Source organism: Ammospiza nelsoni, chromosome 2 (assembly GCF_027579445.1).
Source record: "Ammospiza nelsoni isolate bAmmNel1 chromosome 2, bAmmNel1.pri, whole genome shotgun sequence".
In the NCBI taxonomy this organism is placed as follows: domain Eukaryota; kingdom Metazoa; phylum Chordata; class Aves; order Passeriformes; family Passerellidae; genus Ammospiza; species Ammospiza nelsoni.
In genome coordinates this window covers 120,376,982-120,388,380 of record NC_080634.1, presented here as the reverse complement: position 1 = coordinate 120,388,380, position 11,399 = coordinate 120,376,982, and the positions used below count along the sequence as shown (strand labels likewise).

At 59.1% G+C, this 11,399-nt stretch overlaps 3 protein-coding genes across 3 annotated transcripts; all 3 read left to right on the top strand.

The window, feature by feature from the left end:
* The first annotated feature begins 204 nt into the window (after positions 1–204).
* On the top strand, positions 205–1,549 carry LOC132087370 (hemoglobin subunit rho). Its single transcript, XM_059493497.1, has 3 exons — positions 205–448; positions 528–750; positions 1,367–1,549. Exons 1-3 carry the CDS (start codon positions 357–359, stop codon positions 1,493–1,495), a joined length of 444 nt encoding a protein of 147 aa, XP_059349480.1. The 5' UTR covers positions 205–356; the 3' UTR covers positions 1,496–1,549.
* A 2,425-nt stretch (positions 1,550–3,974) lies between these two features.
* LOC132087369 (hemoglobin subunit beta-like) lies at positions 3,975–5,734 on the top strand. The gene is made up of 3 exons (XM_059493496.1): positions 3,975–4,211; positions 4,361–4,583; positions 5,516–5,734. Exons 1-3 carry the CDS (start codon positions 4,120–4,122, stop codon positions 5,642–5,644), a joined length of 444 nt encoding a protein of 147 aa, XP_059349479.1. The 5' UTR covers positions 3,975–4,119; the 3' UTR covers positions 5,645–5,734.
* A 1,603-nt stretch (positions 5,735–7,337) lies between these two features.
* Positions 7,338–8,887, top strand: LOC132087368 (hemoglobin subunit beta). Its single transcript, XM_059493495.1, has 3 exons — positions 7,338–7,597; positions 7,694–7,916; positions 8,689–8,887. The coding sequence occupies exons 1-3, from the start codon at positions 7,506–7,508 to the stop codon at positions 8,815–8,817; spliced, it is 444 nt and encodes a 147-aa protein (XP_059349478.1). The 5' UTR covers positions 7,338–7,505; the 3' UTR covers positions 8,818–8,887.
* Positions 8,888–11,399: the final 2,512 nt, after the last annotated feature.

Below are 11,399 nucleotides of genomic sequence, written 5' to 3'. Positions count from 1 at the left end.
AGAGCTGTAAAGTGGTTTCCAAGGCAGAGAATTCTGTGATTCTAAAGCACCTCTCAGAGGGGTCTGTGCCTGCTCAGGGATGGGTGCAATGTCCCTGCCTGTGGTGAACAGCAGCCAGGGCTCTCAGAGAGAGATAAGCAGCTCCTGTGTCCTGGCCTGGCCTGTTAAGGGGCTCACAGGCTCTCCTCAATGACCACACCTCGGTGCAGAGTGACCACTGCACGGGACCCCCGTTGGGGACCCCCGGCCGTCCCAGCCAATGGCCCCGCTGCAGGGGCCGGCCCGGGGCTGGCCCAGGCCATAAAACCCGGCCCAGGCTGGGGCTCGGCTCAGCCCGGCGTGCCCCTGCAGCCACCATGGTGCACTGGTCAGCCGAGGAGAAGCAGCTCATCAGCGGCGTGTGGGCCAAGGTCAACGTGGAGGAATGCGGCGCCGAGGCCCTGGCCAGGTGGGTGCAGCTGCTCGGGGCCCTGCGCCGCAGGGCAGCCCTGGCTCCGGCGGCCTCACCTGCCCGTGTGTCTCCCCAGGCTGCTGATCGTCTACCCCTGGACCCAGAGGTTCTTCTCTGACTTCGGGAACCTGTCCAGCCCCACGGCCATCGTCGGCAACCCCAAGGTGCGTGCCCACGGCAAGAAGGTGCTCACCTCCTTCGGGGAGGCCATCAAGAACCTGGACAACCTCAAGGGCACCTACTCCAAGCTGTCCGAGCTGCACTGTGACAAGCTGCACGTGGACCCCGAGAACTTCAGGGTGAGCTGTGCTTGGAGCTTTGCTCTCTGTCCCTCCTTCCTCAGAGCCCCTCAGTGCCTGGGGGGTTTCCAACAGGCATCGCTCACTTGTGTTTTAGTTACCAACCAGGACCTGGCTGCCTGGAGTGGGAGCTGGGGACAGGGCAAGGCTGGGAATTCCATAGTGCAGGGTAATACTGGGCTCTGGGCTGCAAGGACAAATGTGGTGACACACACAGGGGGATTCTCTGAAAGCCTGGGGGCTCGTGCAGGCATGGCTGGAGGAGAGGAGCACGATGTTGGCCTCTGCTCCAGCCCCTGTTTAAGCCTGGCTCTGGGGATGTAGAAGGTGGGCCTGGCACTGACCCTCAGCTGAAGTGGGTGTGGGGTTTCACAGCAGAAGGAGGAAAGGCAGAACAATATCTAGCGGCTGGAGAATGTGTGAGGAGGCAGAGCTGGAGCAGGCGGGCACTCATGCCCACGGCCAGCACAGGGCTCTTGTGCTGCAGCTGGCAGAGCCTCCCTGGGCCCCGGCCCCAGCACCCACGGGGCAGCTGAGCTCCCTGGTCCCGGTGCTGTGCAGGGCCAGGGCTCCCAGCACTCTGCTGACCTCATTTCCCTCTTGCCTTCCCCTGCAGCTGCTGGGTGACATCCTGGTCATCGTCCTGGCCGCCCACTTCACCAAGGACTTCACCCCTGCCTGCCAGGCCACGTGGCAGAAGCTGGTGGGGCTGGTGGCCCACGCTCTGGCCCGCAAGTACCACTGAGGCCTCGGGAGGCACCTGTGTCTGTAACGGGCAATAAAACCCTCATTTTCTGGAGTTCTTTGTGTCCTGTGTCTCTGTGGCTGCCCGTGGGCCCTGGGCCTCTCCTCCTGGGATACCTGCAAGCATATAAATTCATAGAGGTTCACTGATTAGGCAGGAATTTACCCCTCCACAGTTTGCTACTGATGTGTTATGTTGATCAAAAGCATTTCTGCATCGGTGATGGTGCAGGACTGGTGCATCTTGGTCAGTTTGGTATCTGAAATGTGTAAGATCCCAAGAGCAGGGGATGAGGGCAGCTCTCACACAGATGGGTTAGAGCCTTTTTTTACTCATTTTGACTTAATGAAGCACATATTTTCACTGGAATAAAAAGATTCTATGTAAGCATCTCAGTTTCAATGTTTTTCCAGGAACAGTGTACAAAGTAACAAGGAGAGACATCCTGGTGTTTTAGGAGGATGAAGGAATAAATATTCAGCCTTTCTCCTGGTAGAGCAGGGCTGTGCATTCACCCCTCTACCCTGCACAGCCAGGCAGGCAAGGTCCACCCCTGCCATGGCAGGGACACCTCCCACTGTCCCCAGTGTCCAGCCTGGCCTTGGGCACTGCCAGGGGTGCAGGGGCAGCCCCAGCTGCTCTGGGCACCCTGTGCCAGGGCCTGCCCACCCTGCCAGGGAACAATTCCTCATTCCCAATCTCCCATCTCTGCCTACAGGCAGTGGAAGCCATTCCCCCTCCTCTTGTTTCTGCCTCCCCATGTAAGAAGTCCCTCTCCAGCCTTCCCAGATCAATGGACCAGTATCAGTCTGTAACTGGAAGAATTCAGAGGTCTGGATGAGACTTCTTGAACATCCCACAGACAGACTCAAAGCCACGGATTCAAGGAATCTAGGAATGGTTTGGGCTGGATAATCCCCCAGTTCCAGCTGCCTGCACTGGCAGGGACACATTCTCCCAGAGCAGCTGCTCCAAGCCCCATCCAGCCTGGCCTGGAACAATCCTGGCATTTTAAAATAGGAACAAAGACACCCTCAGGACCTGCTGGATAAGACACAAGGCCCTGCACTCTCTGGAGGAGGATGGAGGCTGGCCTGGCTCCAGAGCAGAGCCTGGTCACGGATGCCACTGTGCTGATAAGGGCTCTGTAAAGCTTGGCAGGGACACTGCTGCAATCAGGGACCAAGGAACTCTGCTTGGGGCAGGAGGGCCCTCACTGGAGCTGCCTGTGGCCCTCGTTGGGATGGTTTGTCTCCAAAGGGAAGGTCCTTGTCCATGGAAGGGGGCAAGTGTGTGGCCAAGACCTGGTCCAGTAGAAGGGGGTGGAATGAGATATCCTGAAGATCCCTTCCAACCTTAACCATTCCATGATCCTGTGATTCCAGGAGTTCAGAGATCTTCCATCCACACCAAAGGGAACAGCCCTGGAAGGATGCAGGAGGGAAGGGTCCTGAGCATAGTGAAATCCACCCCAGGCTGAGGGCAGGGCCTGCTTTTCCGTCTGGGCACCAGCTGGGCATGAGCTGTCAGGTGCTGCTGGGCTTGCACTGGGGGAAGGAGATCTCCTCCCTTTGACTCTGCAGACTCAAACAGAGCTACAGAAATTGCCCCTGCTCAGAACATCGAGATGAACATTTCCCCTCCCAGCCTGTGTCCCAGAGAACTCCGTGAGCTCCCAAATCTCCCTGCCAGGCTGCTGCCCCCAAGGCAGAGAGCAGGGGATTTTCAAGCATACTGAGAATTAACTCTTTCTAATAAAATTGAACGCAGCACCAGGGTGAGCCCAAGGCTGGCACTGTCTGGGCTGTGCTTGCCTTTGGTCCTTGCCAGGTCTCTGCAGGCCTGCTGAGAGCTGGTGCAGTCCTGACCAGGCTCAGCCACCCTGCCATCCTGGCAGGCCCCTGGGGCTGTGTGTGCCTCACTGGGACAGCTGGCTCAGCCCCTCAGTGCCTCATGGTGCACGGTGCTGGGACCAGTGGCCACTGCTGCAAACAGCCCCTGGGCCGGCCCAGCACAGCACACTTCCTTCAGATTTCTCCATGCTCCATAATCCCCAAATTAAAAAGCCCTTGGAATTCTTTCTCAGGGAGTTTAAACTCATGTTTTTAGCTGGTGAGTGCCCTGAGGCTCTGGGTGCCCGGGGAAGCTGTGGCTGCCCTGGCAGTGCCCAGGGCTGGGCTGGAGCAGCCTGGGACAGTGGAAGGTGTCCCTGCCATGGCAAGGGTGGCAGTCCATGGGCTTTAAGGAGCCCCCCAGCCCAGACTGGTGTGGGATTCCATGATTCCATGTGCAAAGCACCGTGAAGGATCACTGGGCAGAGGGGATGATGCTCCCCAGCAGGGACGCAGCCCTGAGCCCCCAGCGGGCCGGCAGCTCCCCCTGTGCTCGGGGCTGAGGTGATGCTTGTCCCTGCACAGACAAAGGGGGGACAGGGCCCCTCTCCCCCCTGGACAGCTGCCAAAGCCACTATCTCCCCTCGTGCAGCCCCGCTCCCTCCCCAGCCCCAAGCAGCGCCTCCGGGGACTGAGATTAGCCTGAGCCGAGTATAAAAATCCCCGGGGCAGCCTCGGCAGCCACGTCCTCGGCATTGTTCAGGGAAGCTCGGACAACCTTCTGCCAGCACCATGGTGAACTGGACAGCTGAGGAGAAGCAGCTCATCACCTGCCTCTGGGGCAAGATCAACGTCGCCGAGTGCGGCGCCGAGGCCCTGGCCAGGTAAGTGCAGCTCCTGACCTGCCCCTGCAGGGAAACACTCCTGGAGTCACTCCTGGAGTCACTCCTGCCCCTGCTCCTGCAGGGAATCACTCCTGTCACTGGAATATCAATGTTTCTGTGTCTGTCTGTGTCCCTCCGCCTCTCCCCAGGCTGCTGATCGTCTACCCCTGGACCCAGAGGTTCTTTGCCTCCTTTGGGAACCTGTCCAGCGCCACTGCTGTCACTGGCAACCCCATGGTCCGTGCCCATGGCAAGAAGGTGCTGACCTCCTTCGGGGAGGCCGTCAAGAACCTGGATGGCATCAAGAAGTGCTTTGCTCCCCTGAGCAAACTGCACTGCGACAAGCTGCACGTGGACCCCGAGAACTTCAGGGTGAGCCATCTCAGCTCCAGCCTCGGCTGGGCAGAGGGGCTGGGCTCAGAGGGGTCTGACAGTCCCTGAGACCTCGAGAGAAACCCTGGGGCTGCCTGTGGAGGGTAGGGCAGAGGAGGGGAAAGGAGAGTCATATCTGGGGGGAGCAGAGAGGAGCTCTGGGGCTGGGGTCTGTGAGGGGAGGCAGAAATGCACAGAGCAGTGTGCCCTGCTCAGAAGAAACACCCTGGAGCAGCCACAGGAAGGAGCTGAGATGGGGTTCAGAGGGAAGAGCTGGGCTTGGCTGTGAGGCAGTGGGTAAACCAGAAGGGAAAAAAAGCACAGCCGCTCTGGCAGAAGGGTTCTGAGCCCAGGGACAGCCAGGGTGGGAGGGATGGGAAAGGAAAGCGTGAAGCCGGGGAGGGAGGACCCTGCAGAGCCGGCACAGGAAGGTGCTGGGGGAGGCTCCAGCACAGTCAGGGGTCCCTCTTGGCCAGAGCCTGAGCTGTGCTGAGAGCCTGGTGCATGGATGGGGCCAGGACAATCTGCTCCTTGCTGTGCTGTGAGCTGCCCAGAGAGCAGAGGGAGCACTGGGGAGGGCTCTGGGGGCAGCAGCACTGACAGCTCTGCTCCTGCTGGGGAGGGTCTGGGGGCAGCACCTTTGATAGATCCTGCTCCTGTGTGGTAGGGTCTGGGGGAGCACCACTGACAGCTCTGCTCCTGCTGGGGAGGGTCTGGGGGCAGCACCTTTGATAGATCCTGCTCCTGTGTGGTAGGGTCTGGGGGAGCACCACTGACAGCTCTGCTCCTGCTGGGGAGGGTCTGGGGGCAGCACCTTTGATAGATCCTGCTCCTGTGTGGTAGGGTCTGGGGGCAGCATCAGTGACAGCTCCTGCTCCTGCTGGGGAGGGTCTGGGGGCAGCACCACTGACAGCTCTGCTCCCTCCCTGCAGCTCCTGGGTGACATCCTCATCGTGGTGCTGGCCGGACACTTTGGCAAGGACTTCACCCCCGAGTGCCAGGCTGCCTGGCAGAAGCTGGTGCGTGTGGTGGCCCACGCCCTGGCCCACGAGTACCACTGAGGAGCCTCCCTGCCTGGAGATGCTCCTGGGGAATCTCCTCGGGTTCTGCTGGGCTCTAAGCACCCAATAAACACCAGCTGCTCCAGCCAACAGCAGATGTCTGCTTCTTTGTGGGAACGGGGAGGGAAGGACAGGGGCCGGGGGAGCCAATGCTCACAAATGGGATAACTGAGCCATGACTTCTTCATGCAAGTGTAACTTGTCTCAGAAGGAGATCCCAGGGTTCAGGACAAAACCCAAAAAAACAACAGAAAATACAAACAGGAACACTCTGGCACTTTTTGGAGACATCAAGTGACATTGCTCGGTTTAATGTTTGAAAACCTTCACAGAGTGAGTGGAGTAGAACTGTACAGAAATGTGCAGCGGGAGAAGTGTCAGGGAGATTGGGGCCATGGCTTGTAGCTTCCTGCATGTGGGATTTTGTTGGCTTGAGGTTTTTTAAAACCCCAAGATTCTTAGATTAACAAAGGCAGAAGGTAACAGACACAACCCTCAACACTTGGTTGGATGGGACTTGGAAAAAACCTGGGACAGTGGAAGGTGTCCCTGCCTGTGGCAGGGGATGGGACTGGATGAGATTTTGGGTCCTTTCCAGCCCAGCCCAGTGTGGGCTCTGTGATTCCATGAAACACCAGCGCTGCCTGCAGAGGGAAAGTGTCACCCCCAGCCTGGCCAGGGTGCTTTGCCCAGCCCCTGCTGCCTGCAGTGAGCAGGAACAAATACAAATGCTGTGCTCCAGGGTCATGCAGACCCCAGCAGGGCATTCCCGTGCCCCATGAGCTCCATGTCTGCCTCCTGCACCCCCTCAGCTGGGCACAGGAGCAGAAGAGCAGAGAGCCAGGTGCCTCTCCCAGCTCTCAGGGCACCACTGATCCTCGGGCTGCTGAACCCCTGGGCCAGGCACTGTCAGCTCACATCTGTGCACATGCTTTTTCTTCCTGGAAAGGAAGATGTTTATCTGTGCAGATGTTTTTTCTTCCTGGAAAGGGTTCTCAGGCCTTGGCAGCAGCTGCCCAGGGAGCTTCGCAGTGCCCATCCCTGCAGGTGTCCCCTGGAGGTGGCACTGAGTGCTCTGGGCTGGGCACAAGGTGCCCATGGGGCACAGCTGGCACTCCATGGGCTGGCAGGGCTGTGCCAGCCCCAGGGATTTGGGGGTTGTGTGGGATCCCAGTAATCCCAGTGTTCCCACCTCTCCTCATGCCCTGTGAGCCCACAGGGAGCTGGTTTGCCCTGGGTTATAACATCTCCTTCCAGCCCTGCCTGACCTTTGCCAAGAGGCTCTTGGAGACAGGAGCTCCCCTTGGCTGTGAGGCCTTGCCGTGGTTTTGCAGTGTCATCCTGAAGTCAATCAAACTCCTAAAGAGCTGGAGGGAAAGCAAAGGGAGGCCAAAGCCTGACAGCTCCTGCAGGAAGGGGAGAGGGAGAACCTGGTGCATTCCGAGGGAGAACCCAGGAGCCCCAGGTTGGCATCTCCTGCCCCAGGGGCTGGCACACCCACGGGGCACCAGGGCTGGCACCTTCCCCAGAGGGCAGCTGCAGCAGAACGTGCCCGGGCCGTGCTGGGCTCTGTGGGAGATAACGGCCCCTGAGCAGGGCTGGGAATCAGGGGTGGCGAGGCCAGGCAGGCAGGCCAGGCTGGGCCGGGCACCTTGCCCCGGGCCCCACCCTGCTGTGGGCGATGCAGGGTCCCCTCCCCGTGCCAGGGCCCCCGGGCGCAGCCAATGACGGGGTGCAGGGGGCAGAGGAGGAGCCCCGCGCGGCCATAAAAGCGGGGCCGGGCAGCGGCTCCCCAGCGTGCGATCCCCGGGAGCCCGAGCCTGAGTTCCTCCGTGCGACACGCAGCCCTCCTGCCGACACCATGGTGCAGTGGACAGCTGAGGAGAAGCAGCTGATCACCGGCCTCTGGGGCAAGGTCAACGTGGCCGAGTGCGGCGGCGAGGCCCTGGCCAGGTAGGTGCAGCTCCAGACTGCCCCTGCCCCTGCAGAGGAACACTCCAGCCGTGGGAGCGCTGATGTGACCCTGTCTGTCTGTCCGTCTCTCCCCAGGCTGCTGATCGTCTACCCCTGGACCCAGAGGTTCTTTGCCTCCTTCGGGAACCTGTCCGGTGCCACCGCCATCGTCGGCAACCCCAAGGTGCAGGCCCATGGCAAGAAGGTGCTGACCTCCTTCGGGGAGGCCGTCAAGAACCTGGATGGCATCAAGAACACCTTCTCCGCGCTGTCCGAGCTGCACTGCGACAAGCTGCACGTGGACCCCGAGAACTTCAGGGTGAGTCCTGCCCTGACTGCCCTCCCCAGCACAGGGGGTGCCCCCAGCCTGATCCCCAGCACGAGAGGGGTTTCCCCAGCAGGGCAGTGCCAGAGGGAGAGGGGCTGGGCTGGCACGGGGTGAGGTGCAGAGGGACAGGCAGGGAAGGGAGCCAGTGCAGCCTGCGGGGAGGTGACAGGGGCTGTGGGCAGGGGGCAGGGGAGGGGAGGATGTGGTTCCAGTGAGGGAATGGAGGGGGAGAACAAAGTGAGAGCAGTTGTTGAGCAGGAAGAGCCAAGGGGGAAGAGAGAAGGAGCAAGAGCAAAGTTTGGCACAGAGGAGAACAGAGAGATGAGTGAGGAGCAGGAGATGGCAGCTGGATGCCAGGAGTCAAAGAGGATCCACAGAGAGAAAACTTTGGATGGGAGTGTCTCAGTGGGGAATTAACCCCACCATTTGTCCCTGGGCTGGGGCTGACAGAAATGCTTCTGTGTCCTTGTTTGTGCTCTGTGGGGCCAAGTGCTGTGTCCTGATGAGCTGGGAGTTCAGCTGGGTCTTCTGCTTGAGAGAAGTCAGAAAGGTCAAAGAAAAATTTACTCCAAAATACTCTGGAGAATTTTTGGCTACGGTAGCAGGATTTAGAGCAAGAGCAGAGACCAGGTTTATGGTGCAGGTTAGAAAGGACCAACTGGGGGAGGTTTTTAAGTCTGCAGATTTCCTGTAGGTTTCCCTGGGGGCAGTGTGAGCGCTTGTGTGGGGCTGTGCTAAGCCGAGGCTGCTCTCGTCCCCACAGCTCCTGGGTGACATCCTGGTCATCGTCCTGGCCGCCCACTTCGGCAAGGACTTCACTCCCGAGTGCCAGGCTGCCTGGCAGAAGCTGGTGCGTGTGGTTGCCCACGCCCTGGCCCGCAAGTACCACTGAGGAGCCGCGGCAGCGCGCAGCACCCGCTGCCCGACCGCTTCTAACAGCCAAATAAAGCTCATCCTGTGAACTCTGCCTGCTCGTGTGTCCCTCGGGGCAGCCGGGGCTGGGGGGCACGGCCGGCTGTGCAGAAAATACCCCTGCCTTCCTTCTGGCTGGGTCTGGTGGTGCCTGTGGGATTGCCCTCCGGAAATTGTGCTTGCGGGATGTGGGGTTGGTAGAGTCCGGAGTCACACCGGGGGCTTTGCACGGAGAACTGCTCAGAATTCTACTGTAAAACCTGCATGTCTCTCCTAGAGCAGGGAAACTGAGAGGATTCGTGTTTTTTGGGGGGGGGAAGATAAAGTCCTGCCACCCCCGGGGTCACACTGGGGGCTTTGCACGGAGAACTGCTCAGAATTTTACTGTAAAACTTGCATTTCTCTCCTAGAGCAGGGAAATGGAGAGGATTCATGTTTTTCGAGGGGGAAGATATGGGGTTGATAGAGTCCTGCCACTCAGGGTCACACCGGGAGCTTTGCACAGAGAACTGCTCAGAATTTTACCGTAAAACCTGCATGTCTCTCCTAGAGCAGGGAAACTGAGAGGATTCATGTTTTTTTGGGGGGGAAGATAAAGTCCTGCCACCCCCGGGGTCACACTGGGGGCTTTGCATGGAGAACTGCTCAGAATTTTACTGTAAAACTTGCATGTCTCTCCTAGAGCAGGGAAACTGAGAGGATTCATGTTTTTCGAGGGGGAAGATAAACAAATGGAAGACTTTAATCTAGCCTGGCTCATCCCTGGCATAAAACCTACCCAAAATCAGCTGAGTCACACAGGCCCAGCAGCCAGCTGGGTGGGGGCAGGTTTTAGATAAACATTTTGCTATCAAGGCCTGAGCAGACTTTGTTTATTCACATCCCTCCCACCCTGCGCCGCCCACTCTGCAATTGGGGGGGCCCCATTCTGCCAAGAGCAGGGACTTAATTTCCTGCATGGGAGTTTTGGGTGGGTCTGGGTGTCTGCAGAGCAGGGCTCTTTGGGTAGGGTTTGTTCTTGGCATGGGAAGCACATCTGAACACAGCATGACGAGGCAGAAGCGATGCTTGGCCCAAAGGATGTACCACTTCTAAGGAGAAATGCTGGGCAAAGCTATTCAAAGCAGGGTTTGTGGCAGCCAGGTTGCACTGTGCTCTGTCTCCGCCTCACCCACACCTCTGGGCACTCACTCTCTGCCCCTGACCCACAGGAAGGTGTGAGAAGCCCTCCGTGATCCACAAATGCCCTTTCGCAGTCATGACACCCAAAGAAAGAGGCATTTTGTTCTGCTGGCAAGGTACACGCTGAGAGGGAGAGAAGATGATTCACAGCAAGTTCCAAAGTTTTTTCTTCCTGCAGGGAGACTGGGCAGGCACAGAGTCACCAAACCCCCAAGTATTTAAAGACTTTTAATAGGCTTCATGGCAGATATGAGTGGTTTCCCATGAAGGTGATTGTTCATGGGCTTCAGGCAGAAAGGAGGGAGCTGTGTGGATGAGCAGGTCTCCTGCAAGCAATGTGTCTGGGGGGGAAAAGGACAGCAGAGCTGCAGAGGGACTGGGGACAAGGCCTGCAGGGACAGCACCCAGGGAATGGCTGCCAGTGCCAGAGGGCAGGGCTGGGTGGGATCTTGGCCATGAGGAATTGTTCCCTGGCAGGGTGGGCAGGGCCTGGCACAGGGTGCCCAGAGCAGCTGGGGCTGCCCCTGGAGCCCTGGCAGTGCCCAAGGCCAGGCTGGACACTGGGACAGTGGGAGGTGTCCCTGCCATGGCAGGGGTGGCACTGGGTGGGATTTGGGGTCCCTTTATCCCAACCCATTCCATCATTCCATGATCCCACAGCCCGAGCAGGCCCCAAGGCTCTGGCATTCCCCGAGGCACAGCGGGATGGGAGCAGCCCATCAGCTGCAGCCCATCAGCAGCCATAAAGCAGCCCTCAGTGCTGCTGCCCTGTGGCCTCACTCCCACCTCCCTTCCCACCTGCTCCGAGTGCCCCCAGCACACACATCCTGTGGGGTGCCCTCTCCCCTTGCTGCTTTCCCCGCTGCCATTCCATGGTGCCAGAGCGTCCCCGTGGGTGCCAGCCCCCCTTGGGCGGTGCCCAGAGCAGCACTGGCAGCGCCCAGCTCCTGCGGGGGCTGATAAGGGGCTGCAGGAGGGTGGGCAGTCCTGGCAGCCTTTTCCCTGCCCATCCCCTCTTCCTGCCCGTGCCAGGCTGAGCTCGGCTTCATTTGCCATCGTGGTCCAGACCCCAGCTCTGGGGACTGGATTGTCTGGAGAAAAGGCAAATGTAAGCACATCTAATGACGATTATTCATTCCTATTCCACTCAAAAGAGTCTACAACTAGTGGAGGGGAAAGATATTGTCAGGCTGGAGAGCTCCCTTGTTATTTGCTTTCTTTCAATTGCTTTTCCTGCCATATTTTCAGTGCAAAAGACACTGAGTAGGAGATGGTCCCTGGAGGAAGTGCTGATGTGCGAGAGGAGCTTGGTCAGCCCTGCAGCTCTGCTGCAGCCTGGTCATGCCCTCACCCACCGTCCCCAGTCTGCAGGACACAGCA